Here is a 20,582-nt window from a genome sequence, read left to right as displayed (position 1 = left end):
TCTCCAACATTTGTTGGTTTTTGTGTTTTTGATTTTAGCCTAAAATGTGACATTTTTAACTATTACATATTTATTGAATTATTTACTGCTAAACAGTTACTTTACTTGTCCATTATTCAGCTGTACAGTTTTTCTTTCCCTCAGTCTTACCAAGAAGATCATTCTGGGGTATCCAATCATAGAGCTGAGTATTGGCTCCTAATGTAGCTGGTTTCTTTCCTTTGTATCTCCATAAAACCTGTCGAAGACAGTGCTTTAATTTTGCAAGTAAAAACACACAGTGAAGGCATCTTAATGCTGTGGAATTACTTATAAATCATGTGGCCCACCACTACTTTATGTGATAGTGAGAGAAGTAGACATAAGGGGTAGTTTGCAAACACGGAGATATAGTAAGACTGTTTACATCAACACTGTCAAAAAGGGCTTGAACTAATAGTCTATTCAATATAGTTTTATCGTGTTTATATTTATCACTTAAAAGTTTTGAGGTATGAGATTATAAGTAAAGATATATATAAAAGACTAGTTGAAGCAACCAGAGCATGTGGGTTTAAAAAGCATTAAAATAAACACAAATACTGTGTAAATTTACTGTCTTAAGGCCATCCTAACTCTCATGTTTCAAATGCAATTTTTCCAAAAATATAACTAGGTTTAAATTTTTGTTGTCTGGTTGTTGAATGATTGTCTTTCCTTCCTCCCTCTCTCCTTCCCTCCACCCCTCTCTCTTTTCTCCCTTCCTTCCTCCCTCCCTTCCTTCCTTCCTTCCTTCCTTCCTTCCTTCCTCTGCTTTCTTTCTTTCTTTCTTCTTTCTTTCTCTCTTTTTCTGTAGTTTTTGAGGGAGGAAGAGCTGGAGGTCTGCTTTACTTCATTTTTTAATGAAGTATCTTGTTTGGATGCTAACCTTTTGTTACATACTTTATGCAGGTGGGAGGAGCTCTGTAAGTTCAGATTAAATATTAGTAGGTGGCAACCTTATTTTTTAAAGTGTTTATTTATTCAACAATTCCATATCTCACCCACTGATCATCATGACAAGTGCACTCCTTAATCCCCATCACCTGTTTAACCCATGCCTCCACCCACCTCCCCTCTGATAACCAACAGTTTGTTCTCTATAATTACGAGTCTATTTCTTGGTTTCTCTCTCTCTCTCTTTTTCCCCATATTCATTTGTTTTGTTTCTTAAATTCCACATATGAATGAAATTATACGATATTTGTGTTTCTTTGACTTATTTTGCTTAGCATTATACTCTCTAGCTCCACTCATGTCTTTCCAAATGGCTAGATTACATTCTTTTTTATGGCTGAAAAAATATTCTATTGTGTATGTATACCACATCTTTTTTTTTTCAAATTTTTATTTACATTTTAGTTAATTAGCATATAGTGCAACATTGGTTTCAGGGTAGAATTTAGTGATTCATCACTTACATAATACCTTATCTTCTTTATCCATTCATCTGTCCATGGACACTTGAGTTGCTTCCATACTTTGGCTATTGTAAAGCTGCTATAAACATCAGGGTGCATGTATCCCTTTGCATTAGTGGTTTTGCATTCTTGGGTAAATACCCAGTAGTATGATTACTGGATCATAGGGAAGTTCTATTTTTAACTTTTTGAGGAACCTCTATACTGTTTTCCACAGTGGCTGCATGAGTTTGGGTTCCCAACAGTGCAAGAGAGTTCCCTTTTCTCCACATCCTCGGGTGGCAAGCTTTTTAACAAAAAAGTTTAGAAATAAAAATTCAGAGATTTGACAGGCCTAATAAGTATGCTCACCTTTATGGAGTTGTATATTTTTAACTAATATGCCAATATGAAGAGTTCTAGGGTATTTCATAAATAGGACTATAGAAAGACTAGAAATCTAGAACTATAATGACAACAAAATTTAAGTTAACTGAATATCATAAATCAGAAAATATATATTGTTTGATAATAATAGGATTTTTAACTCTTTTTACTGAAGAAATTTCAGTATAGAAAGATAGGCTTCTACTTCTAAACCAACTAGATCTTGATACAGTGTCAGTAAGACCTAGAAATATAAAGTATATCCCTGAACATAATTCCTATCTACTCTAGTATAGCATCTCTCTTTTCCTGGACCTTGGAGCTAACACACTTGAGAATTTGGGGAGTAGTCAATGCAGGTCATAAGATTTCAAAGAGTAAAAAGGTATTGGGATCTTAACATTTCCATCTCTATTTCACTGAAGATAAATGATTGTATAAAAAGATGTACTTCCATAATAATGCAAAGGCTTACTAAGCAAATGATTAAATGTGCCTCAATATAGCATTTTAATGTTTTAAGAAGTTTTTACTTGAAGGTGGTACTAATTACGCTCAGTGTTTTGGCTTTGATCTGGGAAAAGTGCTGTTAGTCACACTTTCTCTCCAATTGACCAAGTAGCTATTCACCAGGACGCAAGGTTGTACTGACCTTCTGTGGAATCTGGGCTAGGGCTGAGGCAATGAGATTGGCTTTTTCATCTGTGAGGTTTTTGACCATTGATCCCAGAGAAAACACCACAACACCATCTTCACCTGAACTTTGGACAAATTCTTCCATTTCCTACAGCAATAAAATTCTATTACAAACACGCGGGATAGCAGGGGGTAAAAAGTTTACCTGTTCTTCTAAATAGGCCGCGTCAGGAGAAGTGTCAGAGACGTTAGACTGGTTCTATCTTCTGCCACAGAGAACCATCTAGTTCTTTAAGAGGAAATATGTTCCTGAAAACTATGGCTCAAATATATAATGAGTGATTACAAATAAAGGCATAGAGCCAGACCATTATAGAAAGTGAATAGGCAACCAGAGACAGCTCTTCCCATGGTTCATGGAACACTTACCCTCAAGGCTTCATTTTATGAACCAACAGAGATGTTTGCAAACTCAAAAATATTCCTTGTAAGGAAGCCCAAAACATGTCAGTTTTCATCCAATTAATTATTAATAAAGCAGTCTAACTCTCTGTTAGGCATTCAGGATATTTTTCTCATGTTAATACTTTTCCTGATTAATGGGGCTAAAAATGAATTTCTTTTTAGAATTGAGATCTATAGTAATACATTTTAAAACTAAACTACTGCTATTTTTTTTAATCACAATAACATTTATGAGACATTGCTTCCCTACCTTCCCACAAGTAGCTGGCATGCCTTGATTTGAACCTTAGGACAGTGATAAATATAAACTTCTCTACGAATAAAATGCTGTGGGTCACCACTTACAGTTGTGCAAGTCGGGCACTGCTAAGTCTGGGACTGGGGTCTTTTGCATTCTAATCTATGTGAATGTCAGCTTCTAGAGATGTGTCATACATTCCCTGTGCAATTATTTGTGGCTTCCCTGCAATATCTCTCACTGTATTTATTACATTTCTCAATTGTATTTATTTATTTATTTATTTATCAATATATTTCTCAATTTCAGGCTAGGAAAATTACTAGGGAAATGATCATGCCGTAGATGAAGTGGACTACTCTTCTGGCTAAGATAATGTTAAGAGAATATCTCTGAAGTCCCAGAAATTGGTATTTTGCCATTTTGATTCATCTCCCTAGAGACAGTGATGGAATAAACACACACACACACACACACAAACACACACACGTATATGAACACTTACTGATCTAGCAGTTGGATTTGGATTCTTGATTTGGCTGTCTTTCATTGCTTTTTTTCTGTGTATACAGTGACTGGCATCATTTTTTCATCAGAGATATAAGCTGTGATAGGTGTTCATATGGCCCAAATGTGTGTATTAATAATTGGGTTTGGAATGGAATAATTTCCCCCCTCTTGTAAAAAAGTCCGAGTTGTTTTGCGAAATTGTGTATGTGAAAAGGGAGGACGGGAGGATGAATATAATAGTGTGGCACACGGTATTATCTACTGAGCCAAGGAATATGTCCTGTCTCTTTCTGTACCTTCGTTTAGAGATTGGTTCATTATTTGCTATAATAACACTCAATAGAGCTTACCTGTAGTTATAACTTGACTGGTAAGAAAAGCATATTCAGAATCCTAAAATAAAATTGAAACTTAAATGTGTATCTTACCCTAAATAGAAATCAAGAACTCTCCTGAGAACACTATTTAACCTGCAATCTTCTACGGAGATTATGCTCACTTACCTCAACCCAAGCAATGGGTGTGTGTCTCCTCAATCCCTTGATAATGGTAGTTATTGATAAAGAAGGTTAAATACAATATTTTTTTATCCTTTTTATCTATTATTCTCTTTTATTTCTCAATGTTGTCTTCTTTCAACATTTTTGGCTGTCCACATTTATTTGTTGGTGACTTTGGAATGTGGTATCCTTTTCAGAAATTTTAGAAAACCCAGACACTATGATCTTAAAGAAAGAATTCAGGGTTTGGGTCTCTTAGTTCTATGACTTATTTATTTTGATGACTCCTAATCTGTTTCTAATGCTCTTTGTTAAAACCTAGACCTTGTATTACCCATAGGATTACTAGAAACATTCACCTGAAAATTTCTTTGGCTCCTTAAAGTGAATAGGTCCAAAACTGAATTCATCATTGTCATCTCAAAAAAGTTCTTCCATGAATTATTTTTTTTCTCAGTAAAGATCACTATTTTCCAAGAAGTGCTACCTGATTCCATGTCTTCTGTCAACACCTACTTCTTCTTACTGACAAAACTCTGGAATCTAGCTGAGAGTTCTCATGAAAGCATCTTTATCACTCAAGCAATCATAGTAACTGTCCCAATTCATAGCTCCACCAGGTTTGTTAGGAAGACTATAGTAATCTCCTGAGTAATTTCCTAGGCCCTAGCTTCCTGTGGCTTCAATCAGTACCCAAACTGTAGACACACTGATATTTTAACATGCCATTTGAATCACTTCTTTCCTTAGCCAAAATATCACAGTGAAGTCCAGAAAAGGTAATATCAGTCATAAGAGACCCCTATGATTTGTAAAATAGATTTGGAGTAGCAAACAACATATCTTTTTTATTGAGGCAGTACACTGTAAAGAAAAATCAGCATTGTATCATAAGGTACAAAAGAAACCCTCCACTGTAATAGACCTACCTTAGGTAATGGTTTGGCAGGTTTACAATGCAAGCCTCCTACAAACTCAAAATTAGGTAAGTATGGACGAGGAAATTCAAAATCCCAATACGTCCGGATTAGCCAAATTTCTGCTTTTCCCATAATCTCACACAATGTAGTGGGTCTTCCTGGAGAAAATGAAAAAAGTTGTGTGAAGCTTATTAGTATATATGTTTGTTGGGATACAATTTACACTAATTTACCAACAAGCTATTAAGGAAAAAATAAATCTATGTCTCCTAGATTCTTTATCACATCTAGATGTTAAAAGGAAGGGGAAATTAAAATGATAAGGAGGGAAAGAGACAGATTAGGAAGGAAGAAAGGAGAGAGGGAGGAAGGGAGGAAGGAAAGAAGAGAGAGAGGGAAGAATAGAGGCCAAGGAGGGAGAGAGAGAGGGAGGGAGGGAAGAAAATGGAAGTAAGAAAGAGAAAGATGAGAGGTGAGAAAGAGGGAGGATGAGAAGATATTTGGGTAGAGAAAGTAATTTGTAACTGTAGTTTCACAAAAAAAATTTTTAATAAAAATTGTTGCCACAACTCCATTTACTGATGAATTTAGTACTCATTGTTTCTCTCCAATTAAATGGCAGATGATAGATTAGCCCCATTGTATCAACACCAAATTCCTTCTCAATGGTTTTCTAACTTCTAATTAGGAATGTATGTCTACCTTCCAGCTTGTTACAGTCTCCGGTTCACTCATAATGTTAAGGAATCTCACCAGCATTTATTTACTTTATCTTTCTGAATCAAATCCCATCACTTTCCACCACAATTGATTTGCCACTAGTTTCTTAATTGAGATGCCCTGAATGATTCATACCCAATACAACCCCCTTTGCAGTGTGGAATATACATGTACATACCACTAATATCACAGTTATTTTAGTGTTACCTTTAAATGATGTTTTTTTGAAAGGAAGAGTCTAAGTATTAATTTTGGAAGATTTGTAGAGGGGAAGAATGAGTATTTGCAAGTGACCAAGTCAAACATAGTTAGACACAGAAAACATGGAACATTGCATCAAGAACTGGGGATGTACTGTATGGTGACTAATATAACAAAACATATTATTTAAAAAAAAAGAAAACATGTTTTGCATGTAAATAAATAAAAGCTCATATGAGAATTCTCCTTTCTTAGCGATTACAATAAAAATTGGTGGTCATATACAACACAGACTCAACAGCCTCTTTTTAGAGTCATTGCTTTGTAGTGTTTGAATTTACGTTTGAGGTTGTATAGTCAAACGCCTTAATCTGATAATGAAGAAGAATTTCTCAAGGATGCTCACCTTGAAATTGCCAGAGATTGGATAAAAACACCACTTCACAGCTTCCATGTCAAATATTTATGTACTTTAGAGGTCTTGTTCCATGCGTGTCATGTCCTGTCTTGATTCCAACTCCTTAGGTGAAATTATAGTGTATAGCTCATAGAACACATTTCGAGAAATACCTAACTTACAGAATTTACTAAAATTCTATATTTGAAGCAGTGATGTAGTTACAAATACGAAGTCAATGAAAAGTAAAGAAAATAGAATTGAACAAAAGTATGCAAATGTTGGCAAATAATTTCATAAGACATTTTAAATGTTATATTGGGAATTATAAATCAAAAATACAGAATTAAAATTTACCACCAATCCTTTTCCTGTAATTATATAATTCACACAAACCATATTACGAACACTGTGGAGAATTATATAAATGAACTATTAAATTTGAGTTACCATGTAAATACTGTTAATGTTTTAGTATATTGTTATAAACCTACATGATGAGTCTACCGAGGTGACTTAATTTCAAAGAGCTCTTAGAGTTAGCCTGCATTGATAGCAAAATGCCTTACAGTAGGCAAGATAGATAGGAGGGCATTTCAGTGGAGGACAGTTACCAGTCTCTCAGAGGAAAGTCGTGTTAGCTAGGTTGGTATCTAGAGAAACTCTTCAAGGCTAAGGTTATTAGATTCTTTTTGAAGACATGTGAGGAAACTAACATGTATAAGTTATGGGTCACTGTTAAAAAATTAACACTTTACTTTTTCAGAGCAGTTTTATGATCACAGTAAAATTGAGGGAAAGGTGAGATTTTTCATATACCCTTGCCTTCACACATGCATAGACTCTCCATTATTAAAATCCCCAAACATAGTGGTACGTTTGTTAGAATTAATGAACTTATATTGGCACATTATATCATCTGAAGTCCATAGTTTACATTATAGTTAACATTATAGTTAAATTCTGTGAGTTCGGACAAATGTAGCATGATATCTAGGCATCGTTCTGGTATCATACAGAGTATTTTCACTGCCCTAGAAGTCCTCTCTGTTTTGCCCATTCATCTCTCTTCCCTCCGTACTCCTGGAAAACGCTGCTATTTTGTTGTCTTCACAGTTTTCCCTTTTTCACAATGTCATACAGTTGGATTTATACAGTCTGTAGCCTTTTCAGATGGCATTCTTTCCCTTAGTAATATGCATTTAAGGTTTCTCAAAGTCTTTTTATGGTGTGAGAGCTCATTTATTTTTAGCACTGAATAATGTTTCATTGTCTAGATCTACCAGTTTGTCCATTCACCTCCCAACAGACATCTTGGTTGCTTCCAAGTTTGGGCAAACATGAATAAAGCTGCTCTAAATATCCGTGGGCTCATTTTTGTGTCGACATAAGTTTTCAGCTCATTTGGGTAAAGACCAAGGACTATGATAGTATGGTAAGAGTATGCTTAGTTTTTAGAAACCATCAATATGCCTTCCAAAGTGTCTGTACCATTTTGTATTCTCATTAGCAATAAATGAGAGTTCTTGTTCCACAACTAGCCAGCATTTAGTATTTGTCACTATTCTGCTTTTTGTGCATTCTAACAAATGTGTAGTGCTATCTCATTATTTCAATTTGCATTTCCCTCATGGCACATGAGATGGAGCGTTGTTTTACACACTTGTTTGACAGCTGTCTATCTTCAGCTGATGAGGTGTCTGTCTTTGCCCCATTCTTAATTGTGTTATATGTTTTCTTATTGAGTTTTAAGATCATATATATAGTGGGGGTCAGAGGGAGAGAGAGAGAGAGAGAGAGAGAGAGAATCTTCGGCAGGTTCCATGCCCATTGTGGAGCCTAACACGGGGCTCGATCTCACAACTCTGATATCATGACTTGAGCTGAAATCAAGAGTTGGATGCTTAACCAACTGAGTCACTCAGGCACGCCTAAAAATATTTTTAGGTAACAGCCTTTTATCAGGTGCACCTATTGCCAATATGTCCTGTCAAACAGTGTCTTATCTTTTAATTCTCTTAACATTGCCTTTTACTAAGCAGAAGTTTTAATTTTAGTGAAGTCCAGCATATTCATAATTTCTATTTTGTACCTTTGGTGCTGTATATAAAAAGTCATTGCTATACCCAAGATCATCCAGTTTTTTTCCTAGGTTATATTCTAGGAGTTTTATAGTTTTGCCTTTTACCTTTAGATCTATGATTCATTTTTAGTTAAATTTTGTCAAGGGTGTAAAGTCTGTACCTAGATTCTTTTTTGCATAGGGATGTCCAGTTTCTTGAAAAGACTATCCATTGTACTACTTTTGTTTCCTTATCAAAGACCCATTGACTACCTTGTGGGGGTCTATTTCTGGCCTCTGTTATCATTTATTTCCTTTTCTTGTCTCATTTCCTTAGCTAGAAATTTCAGTATTATGTTGAGAAGGTCTGGAGAGAGATGACATCTTGCCTTATATCTAATCTTGGAAAAAAACTTTCAGTGCCCCATTATTAAAGATGATTTTACCTATAGGTTTTTTGTTTTGTTTTGTTCTGTTTTTCTAGCTGTATTTGTTTTGTTTTGTTTTGTTTTGTTTTTCTAACTGTGGATATTTATCAAGTTAAAGAAGGTCCTTTCTATTCCTAATTTACTGAGAGTTTTAAACATGAATGGGTTTTGGATTTTGTCAAATACTTTGCATCTATTAATATGCTCCTGTGACTTTTTTTTTTTTAGCCTCTTGATGTGATGGATGACATTAATTGATTTTATTTTATAGGAACAGTAATTTCATTTATTTACTGTTTAAGAGTTGTAAGTTATAGTAGGACTTAGCCTCTCACAAGACTGGACATCGATCATCTCTTTGTAAAAGAGGTTCTTTTTCCCAAACATTCCGTCCAAAGGATGAATGGTCTGTTTGCACCCAGTGCCATCCAAATGTTCAAGTCAAAAATATTTATACATTTCATATACAATTGTATATATGTGTATATACATATATATATATATGTATATACACACACATTTTTTTTTTCCCCTAAATAAGTGACATATGCTCGGAGCTGCCTGGCTGACATAATGACAAATTTATGCATCAGCAACATTCTGAAACAGTAGTTAAAACTCAAAACAGCCATGACCTCTCAGTTCTGTGTTTAGAATTACTGCTGGCAGTGGCAAACAGAGGTCTTCTTACAGTTTTAGGTCGATTATGGGCTATTGGCCTCCTTCCACCAGCAGCAAGATATTTTCATAAAAATAACCCATCTGAGGGAAATCTAAGTAGTAAGATCAATTAAAAATCAACATTTTTGAATGTTGAAGCAGTCTTGCATATCTAGGATAAATCCTACTTGATGGTAGTATATAATTATTTTTAAATACATTGTTGGATTCAATTTGCTAACATTTTGTTAAGGATTTTTGGATTTATGATTATGAGAGATGTAGGTCTATAATTTCCTTTATTGTAATGTCTTTGTCTGGTTTTGATATTTGGGTAATACTGGCCCCATAGAATGAGTTAAGAAGTATTTCCTCTTCTTCTGTCTTCTAAATGTGATTGTAGAAAATCAGTATAATTTCATTATTAAATATTTGGTAGAATTTGCCAACAAACATATGTGGGACCAGTGCTTTCTGTTTTGGGGGTAATTATTAATTCAATTTAATAGATCTAGACCTATCTAGATTGTCTACTTCTTCTTGTATGAGATTTGGCAGATTATGTCTTTCAAGGAATTGCATTGTTCAAGGAATTTGTGGCATTTGTTTGTTATCCTTTTTAATGTCCATAGCATCTGCAGTGATGCATCTTCTTTTATTTCTGATAGTAATTTGTATCTTCAGATTTTTAAATTATTTTTTATTCTTTATTTTGTTTCGGTTGGCTGGAGTCTGATCAATTTTATTGATCTTTTCAACAAATCACTTTTGGGTTTCATCGATTTTCTCTATTGATTTCCTATTTTCTGTTTCATTGATATCCATTTTAATTCTTATTATTTCTCTTCTTCTGCTTACTCTGGATTTAATTTACTCTTCTTTTGCTAGTTTTCTCAGGTGGAAAATTAGATTATGTGTTTCAGATTTTTATTTTCTTTTTTTAAATCAAGGTATAATTGACATACAACATTATATTAATTTCAGATGTACAACATAATGAATTGATATTTGCATATATTGCTAAGTGGTCACCACGTTAAATCTAGTTTACATCCACCACCATACATAGTAGCAGAATTTTTTTTTTATGAGAATTGTTAAGATGTACTTTGTCAACCACTTTCAAGTATGCAATAAAGTATTAACTACAGTCGCCATAACTACAGAATGTATATTACATTTTTATGACTTATGTGTTTTATAGCTCTAAGTTTGTACCTTTTGACTCCCCTCACCCATTTCACCCAGCCCCACCCCTGCCTCTGACAACCACCAATCTGTTCTCTGTATCTATGAGCTTGTTTGTTTGTTTCTTTTTTCACATATACGTGAAATCATACTGCATTTGTCTTTCTCTGTCTGACTTATTTCACTTAGCATAAGCCAAACTCAGGAACAGGGAGTCGAATGGTGGTTGCCAATGATGGGGGCTGGGGCTAATAGGGAGGCGTTGGCCAAAGGGTACAAAATTTCAGTTAAAAGATGAATAAGATCTGGGGATCTAATATTCACCATGGTCACTATAGTTAACAACATTGTGTTATAAACTCAAAAGCTGCTATGAGAGAAAGAAAATATTAAATGTTCTCACCACACACACACACACACACACAAACACACATACAGAAATGGCAGTGTACTAACTAGCATTACTGTGGTACTCTTTTTGTGGTATATATGTGTATCAAATCATCATGTACATTTTACACTTACAGAATATTTTTTGTTCAATAAAGCTGCAAAAAGAGCTAATATGGAAGAAAGGAAGTAAGATAACAAATAGAAGCAAAACCAATTATATAATGAAATTTCTGAATGACAAAATAAGCATTGCAGATAATTAGGGAAAAGAAGGAGCCTTGAATAAATAGTGATAATAAAAGTCTTTATCCTTATGCAAGGGTAGGGATAAAGAAGGGAGAGGAGAGGGGCGCCTGGGTGGCACAGCGGTTAAGCGTCTGCCTTCGGCTCAGGGCGTGATCCCGGCGTTATGGGATCGAGCCCCACATCAGGCTCCTCAGCTATGAGCCTGCTTCTTCCTCTCCCACTCCCCCTGCTTGTGTTCCCTCTCTCGCTGGCTGTCTCTGTCTCTGTCGAATAAATAAATAAAATCTTTAAAAAAAAAAAAAAAAAGAAGGGAGAGGAGAGAGATGGGGGAAGGAAGCTGGGAAGATCAAAGAAGGAAGAAGAGTAAAGGAAGAAAAGCAAAAAGAAAAGACATTGACCCCAATTTATAAAACACAGAAAAATAAAATGCTAAGTATTAAATCCTTCAAAGGAAAAAAAAACACAGCTTGTTTGAAGATAGTATAAAAGGAATTTATGCTTTCATAGTAAGAAAAAATTTCCCGAAGTGAATTAAAACAAAATAAAGGAAATAGGTAATTAATTTGACTACATTAATAAAACCTGAAAGTCATCACAGGAGATTTAAGAGAATGAGAAAGACATCTTAAACTGCAAGAAGGTTTCTACAATACATAAAACTGACAAAGGCTTATCTAGGATTTATAAGGGATTTATTCAATCAATAATGAAAACACAAGCATATCCATTAGAAAAAAATGGACAAAAGAAGATAAGCAGGGTATTCATCGAATAGAAGAAGAAGTGGAAATGGCTCATAAAATATGAAAAGTTACTCAATCTCGGTATAATCAAGGAAACCCAAAAAAAAGTATGACATAATTTCAGATGAATTGGATCAACCAACCTGAAAAAATAATTTAATTCTCTTTGAGATGAAAAGTCAGAACATGGTGACAGTTGCAGAACTTTGTAAATATGATACATATCATTGTACATTTAAAATGTGTCACATTTATGGAATGTCAATTATATCTCAATATAACTGTTAATAAATGTCATTCAATGATACGCTGACTAAGGACGTGGAGCAATGGGGACTACAATGCCCTGGTAACAGGTGAAGTGAAAATTTTTATTTTCTTTGCTGAAGTATAAATTTTTGAGCAAAGTCTGAGATTACCTGGTAGGGGAAAAGATATAATTTATATTATACCTTATTTATACTATTGCTTTTATACAACAGGAAACATATGCAAATGTTCATAACGGCAGCATTACATGAAAAACCATGCAGCCAGATCTCCATCTACAGAATGGCATGGCCTAGATACACAATAAAACATTATCTATAGATAAAGCTCTATCTATAGAGCTTAAAACAAAGAAAATACATGATTCCATCACGAAAACAATATTGAACATAGGTAGTGAATCTATATTTGTAATTGTATACTATTCAAAAAACAACAGTAGTTTTGAAAGAATCACATATACATGGCAGATGTAAAATTTTCAAAATGTTCAACAAAGTCAGGCTTATAATTTCCATTGGAACAGGGGTGTTTCTAAGGGAGTGGCAACGACCTATTTCTGAACTTGGTTATAGAGTATACAGATGTCTATTTTATTATGTCTTTCAACTGTACATTTACATTTTTTTATACTTTTTTGTTGGTATGATATTTTCTAAAATCTGAAAGTAGATGCATAATATTTTAAATAGATATAAAATGTTTTTATGTCTGTGTAAAGTAGTTGAAAATTCCCAAGTCAATTGATGGGCTTAAAATATATTTGTAATACATATTATAGCAAAAAGGCTTAAATTCCCTAAAATGTTAGTTATAGGTCAGTAAGATAAGCAGACCCGAAGAAAATGGAATTGCTATCCACCTCAGAAATGGTCTGAGGATAAAGGCTAAATGATTCAGCAATTTTAGAGAACATTATGGCAAGGATATAAGTGCAATAAATTTCGGACATTTTTTGTCATATCAGAGTTGGAACAACCCACATAGCTCTCACGACTAGACTAGTTCAATGATTTGTTGCATGAATACTATTATGTGAATGTAAAGAATGATGTAAGTTTCAAAATATTCTGTAGAAAGATGTCAAGTCTAGATTTGGTGAAAAGAAAGGCAAAAATGAATAGTTAGTAATTCCTCCTAATGACAAAGAAAAAAAAGATGTACATAAATCCTTACGTTTAGTGATGCACGGATGGTGTCTTGATGTAAAGACAAGAATAGTTAATAATACTAGATATGGAAATATGAAGCCAATTATCATTCATTATATATATTTTTGTTTTGTTTAAAATTTTTAGCCATTTGTATTAGTTTTTTTTTTTAAAGATTTTATTTATTTATTTATTTGACAGAGACAGAGACAGCCAGCGAGAGAGGGAACACAAGCAGGGGGAGTGGGAGAGGAAGAAGCAGGCTCATAGCAGAGGAGCCTGATGCGGGGCTCGATCCCATAACGCCAGGATCACGCCCTGTGTTGAAGGCAGACGCTTGACCGCTGTGCCACCCAGGCGTCCCTGTATTAGTTATTTTTATTATGAGATTGAGAATGAAGTCATGCCCATGGTGCATTCAGAAATTCCTGATAAAGAACATGAGAGAATGTAGGAATGAAAATCAACAAAAGTACAGATAGCAAACAAACAAACAAACCTGTTAAAGATGATAGAGTTAAAATTTGCCAGAGATCCTAAGGACTACATTTATTCCATAGTATTTATACACACAGAATCCTGTAACTTTCCCCTATCTATGCATACCATGCCAATGGCCTAAATACTTATTGAGTAGAACTGGAAAAGCATCTCTGATCATCATATTATATTTATTTTTCTATGTCTTGCATTGATTTCTGAGAATAGAATTGAGGCCCAAATTCCTTCTTCTTTACTTCAGGTCCATAGAGCCCTACACACTGCCTGCACTCAGGTAGTGCATCCGGGGTCTTACATCATTTATGGTGAAATCCGCATAGTATAAATTTAAATCGTGTATAAAACAAAGGATTTTTCAAGTGGATTCCTTTGAATATTAGTTTGTGAAACAAAGTTTCAGTGTTAGGGACTGACTGGTGTTCCTCTAATATTCATATGTTGAAATCTGATTAAATTTTGAGATAGGTCTTTAAAGGTGAGAATAAATTCTTAAATCAATGAGGTGTGGGCCCTAATCCAATATCACTGGTCTTCTTATAGGAAGAGGAAGAGACACTGGGTTTATGCATGCACAGAGGGAAGACCATGAGAGGATATAGCCAAAAAAAAAAAAAAAAAAAAAAAAAAAAAAAAAAAGTCACATACAAGCTAGGAGGATGGGCCTCCAGAGAAACCAGCTCTGGCAACACCTTCCTTGACCTTGGACTTCTAGCATCCAGAACTGCGGGAAAACAAATTTCTGTTGTTCACCTACTTAGTCTGTGGTATTTAGTTGTGGCAGACCTAGCAAACTAATACAATCAGGGAGTTAAATTACTCAATATTTCTAATACCCAGAATGATCTTTGGCTTGTCAGTTCATGTTTCTTCATGATTCTCAAAAACGGTTGGAGTAGAAGCCAGCTTCACTTGATGAAATCAATGAGAACTAGATATATATAAACTTGTAAAGCAAAACCATTCCTTATTAGAAAACGCAATCAATTAAAAAAGAGAATATATATAATTAGTGAAGAAAAAAAATGCTATCTTTCAACAACTTTAGCTATAATCGTTTTTAGTTTTCTATTTAATTTTTCAGGTTTCTTTGTAGTACTCCCTGAAGAGGGATAAATCATCTAGAAAGCTTTTCAGTATGACTAGCTCTGAGGAAACAGTTCACCTAAGACTTAGTGAAGTTTCATCCCACACTTATGAAAGAGATAAGAATGGCAGGCACTCTGGTCCAATAGGAGAATAATATACGTTTTGAATATAATAATCTATGAGTCTCAAAATTTCTGGGTCAAAATTCAGGCGAAATAAATCATATGCCAAAGTTAATCCCATCGTTAATATAGTTCAGGTTTAGTTTGTTACTGGAATCAGGCAAGGAGATTATCTTACTCTTACAACCAACATTACAGTTTTTTGATCAATAAAAAGTCAAATCTCCTCCAATATGAAAACTCAGTATACAAGACTTATCTGTGATATCTTATATCTGATAAAAAAGATACATCTTCCATTAGGCTGACATTTATTACTGTTTTTTATATTTTGTTTTGTTTTGATAAAAATCTACTAAGTATCCAATTATCTTACAAAATGGGTAGATGACTGTAAAAAAAAAGGTAACCATGAAATATATTTCTTGCCTTTCGCTTCCGATTAGTTACTGATAACAGTTCATTGCTATCACCTATAAAGTTTTATGTGAAAGTGAAATTTTAGATATTTTCATTTTCCTAGACTTCTCTTAAACCCCGAAGTTTTTTTACATAACTACATTAGAATGAAAAGCAATCTCTTACCTAATGCTTCACTGTAAAACTGGTTCCAAACCTGAGTGTCCATTTGTGGTATCCAGAAGTTAGAGAGAATGAAAAACATTACATTTTTTACCCTTTGCAGAAAGGTCATTCTGTCTGTTAGTCCCGCCAAGGCAACGGGCACATAGGAAAGTGGAACTGGAAGTTTCCCACAGTATTTCTCCACAGTGTTACCTATAGAAACCCTTAGCGTGTACACAAAAGGGACTGTCAGTAACTCAGCAATCAGTTCTCCACAGGGTACCACAGGGTCTATGACCATTACGTCGTACTTGGTTTCCTGGAGTTTCTTCATGAGTGACTGGTTGTAGATTACACTCTCACACAGGAGTTTCAAGTTTTCAGTTACTTGAAGAAAGAATTCTTGCAGTTTCATGGCTGACTGCCATACCGACAATGTTGGCATAACATTAGTAGCCAGGTGTAAAAAATCATTGAGTGTTTTTTCAGCCTTCTCTCTGTTAGGTGGCATAGGGACCACCTCAAATTTCAGTGTGGAAGCCTTGCTGTAGTCAATGATGAAACTCTCTGGAGAAACCAGCACAGTCACCTCATGGCCCCTTTCTGTGAGTTCCTCTAGAACAATCTTTAAATTGAGCCAATGGCTCATGTCACAAGGCCAGACCAGGACCTTCCCACAGAGTCCACAGCCAGTGTAGCAGAGTTGCAGCAGCACAATTGCTGAAATCCATTCCTTAGCCACCATGACAGCATTCCCTCACACACTGCTCGACAGAGGTTGAATGTCTTCTGGGCAGAGATGTGAAGAGGCAGTTTAGATACAGATCAAGTTAAAAATTAATTTCTAGAGTTAGGAAATGACTATGTGTAGAGACCTTTGTCAATGTTGTTAAAAGGGCACAGTACTATAGAATATTTGTTCAGGAGGAGATACGAAATATTTAAATATTTTGGAGGAAATGGCTGCCACAGTTTAGGAGTTAGTTTTAAATATATTAAAAAAAAGTACTATATTTTAATTGATAATTTTAAAATATAATAGAAGAAGCCATTTAATTAAGTCTAGCAGATAACATGGTATATTTTATGGAACATGATGATTGATAATTTGGGAAAACAAAAATGTAGGTCTTGACATAAAGTTGGTTACATGCTAGTATATGGGTAAGATGCATACATCACATCATAACAAGGGCAATATGCTAAATATTAAGGCACAGCATTTCATGGCCCCAGAAGATGCTGTCACTCCCATGTGAAAGAAAAATCACAGAAAACTTCAGAATGTAGGGTGCATTTCACCAGAGCCCAGAAGCAACGGTGACAGAAGGAGGGCTCTGAAAGAGAATAGAAGAAAAGGAGAAAATGCTGATATGGAAATCATGGCCGTTTATATATACAGTTATCAGTTCGGTATGTTTAGAGTGAAGGCTAACACCGAACAGTGCAGACGAGGAATATACTAATTAAAACAGGACACTTTGGAGAGTCTTGAATGCTATACTCTGGGTTCAATTTTAATCTGCACAAAGAGGCCTACTGAGCTTTTCAAATCAGGTTCAGAAAATGATCATATGTGTCCTATACTGAAACTATTCTAGCCTCTAAATAGGATTTGAGTGGTGGAAAAAAAACAATGCGTAAGGGGCTAAAAGTAAATATTGGGAAAGCAAGATTTGATGAGAGTATCAGGGAGAATATAGTATGGGTTTGTGCATGGAAAGCATAGGATGATGGCCTTACGATTATGAGAAGTGAGAGAAGACTGGTAATTAAAAAACAAGGAAGTGCTCAGTTTATAGTTTAAGCACCTGGAGTATGATACTGACTAAGCAAAACCACGATATACTACAAGAGTAGTAGCTGTGGAATGATTTTTTGACCTGCAGTGTGTGAGTTAATAATTGGACATGTCTGTGGAAATATTGATTTGTCTCTCAAGGAAGAGGTAAAATTTAGAAATACAGATTTTGTGTCCCATCATCTGCCTATATTTTAACCAAATTTTAATTCCTCTACAAATCCTTTATTATTTCATACTTTCAAAGAGCAATTTTTATGAAACGATCTCCTTCATATGTGGAATTTAAGAAACAAGGCAGAGGGTCATAGGGGAAGAGAGGAAAAAATGAAACGAGACAAAACCAGAGAGGGAGACAAACCGTAAGAGACTCTTAATCTTAGGAAGCAAACTGAGGGTTGCTGGAGGGCAGGACGCTGTGGAGATGGAGTGGCTGGGTGATGGACATTAGGAAGGGTATATATCGTGGTGAGCACTGTGTGTCGTGTAAGACTGACGAACAACAGCCCTGTACCCCTGAGACAAATAATACACTATATGTTAATTAAAAAACCAAAAAAGAAAAACAAACAAAAAAGCAATTTTTAGCATATGCCAGATTCTGTACCATGCACAGGGCATAAACAAGAAAGATCACTTCCAGTTCAAAATGACTTCACAGATTACTGCAGAAAACATCAGTTAAACCAATACTCATTCTACAAACATGAGGGAGATGGATCTTAGATGGTCAGGACGAATCGAGGAGGGCAAGCCCATGAAGGAGGTTGCTTAGTGGAGGAACAGCATGATGAAATAATGCTTTAGCTCAGTCTTTAAGAGTGATATTTAGCAAGTTGAAAAGTATCACCTGGCAGTAAAAGAGAATGCTAATGAATCTGTGTTCTAAGAAGTACAACCCAGTTATATCAATGTTATATTCAATTACAAAATTATATCAAAATATTTCACAGGGACATATTGAAATTTTAAATCCCTTGAGAGTTTTTCTGTTGTGCTAAAGAGAAGATCCAAAGTCGAATTGCTTAGAAGATGCAAAGACAAATCTAGGGTCAAATCTCCAGTCAACCCCGCACAATTAGAACTTGTTTGTATGGAAACAAGGCTTCATGACTGCGAACCAGTAAAAACAACAGAAACCACAAATATTAACACAGTGATTTGAACTATTATTATTATTTGAAATGAAATAGAAAATTATTTTGTTCAATATGTTTGAGTATGAAAGCAAGACCTAAACACGTAAGCAAGGAACAAGAGATTAAAAAGAATAATTGTGAAAATTTGCTAAAGAGCCAAAGAAAATTTCTAGAACTTACAGATTCAACAAATGAAATTTAAAGAGTAAATTAGACACAACCGTAGAAATGAACAGTGACCCAGAAGAGAAATCTCAAGATATTAGTTAGAATTAAGTTCTGAATAAAAAATATGGAGGAGGAAATATGATAGAACAGTTAAGAGACATGGAGGATAGACTAAGATGTCCCAATCTAGTTGTTGGCTTGACCTACTTGGTGTCTCCTCCCTCAACTCCCTTTCTCCTCTACAGAGTAGTAAAGCTGGCCCGTTTCATGCAACCAGCCTGCAAACTGAGCCTATATTTAAGTTCTTTCAACCAAATCTCCCATTTTCTTTTAATTTTTTTATAATCATTTTAAGCATAAGAAAGTTACAAATGAAGTACAGAGACTTCCATGTACCCCGCAGTGATATTACTGTGGTGTTTGCCTGATGGTGATTTACTATTTTCATTATTCCCTCTGTAGTTGTTATTTGGAATTTTATTGTAAACGATTGCAGAAATGTGTGCACATATATGTTTAGTATGATTTGAATAGTCTCACGGTAACTCCCTACAAGATATTTATGAATTACATAGGGAGGATCCTGACAGACACCATCTTAACTATGTGATCAGAATTATTGTCACTAGGACTCATCTGTCTATACTATGTCCTCCTGATATGTCACACTGCAAAGGCCACAAGATTGCTTCTGTGACATTCTTACCAAAATGCATAACCTCACTCTAACCATGAGAAAATATCAGAAAAACCCAAGTTTAAGGATATTCTAAAAAAAATAACTAGCAAATACTCTTCATAAACAAGGGGCAAAGAAATACTGTGGCAACTGTCAGAAATTGGAAAAAGTAAGGACACTGGACAAGTAAATTCAAGAGGGGAGTCTGGATTATATATCAGAAGGAAAAAAGAACATTAGCAAGATAATTGACACTGTTCCATAGGAATTCCTCGTTTTGATCATTTTATTATGGTACTGTACAAGGTTAATATTGAAAACCTAGTCAATTTAAAATCTTTTGTTCTTTCTATTTTTATTAATTGGAATTTAAGAGACTGCCTGTTTATTACAATTATTTATTTACATTTATTTATCAATATAACTCATATAAATTTATTTTATTTTATATATGTATTCAGTAATTATCATGATTTATTTTATTATTCAAAGTGTCCCAGATTTTGGAAACTTTTTTATATATTGATTCCTAAGTCCTTTTGATATGACCCTATTATTTTTATTTTTTTAAAGATTTTATTTATTTATTTGAGAGAGAGAGAGCAACTACCAGTAGGGGGAGGGGCAGAGGAATAAGCATACTCCCTCCTGAGAGGGGAGCCTGACTGGGCCTCCATCCCAGGACCCTGAGATCATGACTTAAGCAGAACCAGGACCCTGAGATCATGACTTAAGCAGAAGTCTGGCGCTTAACTGACTGAGCCACTCGGGCGCTCCTGACTCCATTCTTTTTTTTTTTTTTTTAAATATTTTAATTATTTATTTGACAGAGAGAGACAGCAAGTGAGAGAGGGAACACAAGCAGGGGGAGTGGGAAAGGAAGAAGCAGGCTCCCAACAGAGCAAGGAGCCCGATAAGGGGCTGTATTCCAGGACCCTGGGATTAGGCCCTGAGCCAAAGGCAGACACTTAATGACTGAGCCACCCAGG

The 20,582-nt window shown here is 34.9% G+C and overlaps 1 protein-coding gene across 5 annotated transcripts in view; it reads right to left on the bottom strand.

Annotated features, from left to right (window-relative positions):
* LOC103656322 (UDP-glucuronosyltransferase 2A1) overlaps positions 1–20,582 on the bottom strand; it is a 54,659-nt gene that overhangs the window by 5,760 nt on the left and 28,317 nt on the right. For 2 of the 5 annotated variants that reach the window (XM_040624862.1, XM_008683691.2), the window contains 3 exons: positions 5,084–5,232; positions 2,458–2,589; positions 151–238 (listed from right to left, as the gene is read on the bottom strand). In XM_040624862.1, the coding sequence (XP_040480796.1) occupies positions 151–238; positions 2,458–2,589; positions 5,084–5,232 (369 nt within the window). Of the gene's footprint in view, positions 1–150; positions 239–2,457; positions 2,590–5,083; positions 5,233–15,827; positions 16,552–20,582 lie in introns of those variants that run through there. The other 3 variants (XM_040624863.1, XM_040624864.1, XM_008683689.2) reach the window with 2 other exon arrangements.

The sequence above is a fragment of the Ursus maritimus genome, unplaced genomic scaffold, assembly GCF_017311325.1.
Source record: "Ursus maritimus isolate PB19 unplaced genomic scaffold, ASM1731132v1 scaffold_8, whole genome shotgun sequence".
NCBI lineage: Eukaryota > Metazoa > Chordata > Mammalia > Carnivora > Ursidae > Ursus > Ursus maritimus.
The sequence above is the reverse complement of the archived record's forward strand: the minus strand, read 5'-3'. Positions and strand labels throughout refer to the sequence as shown.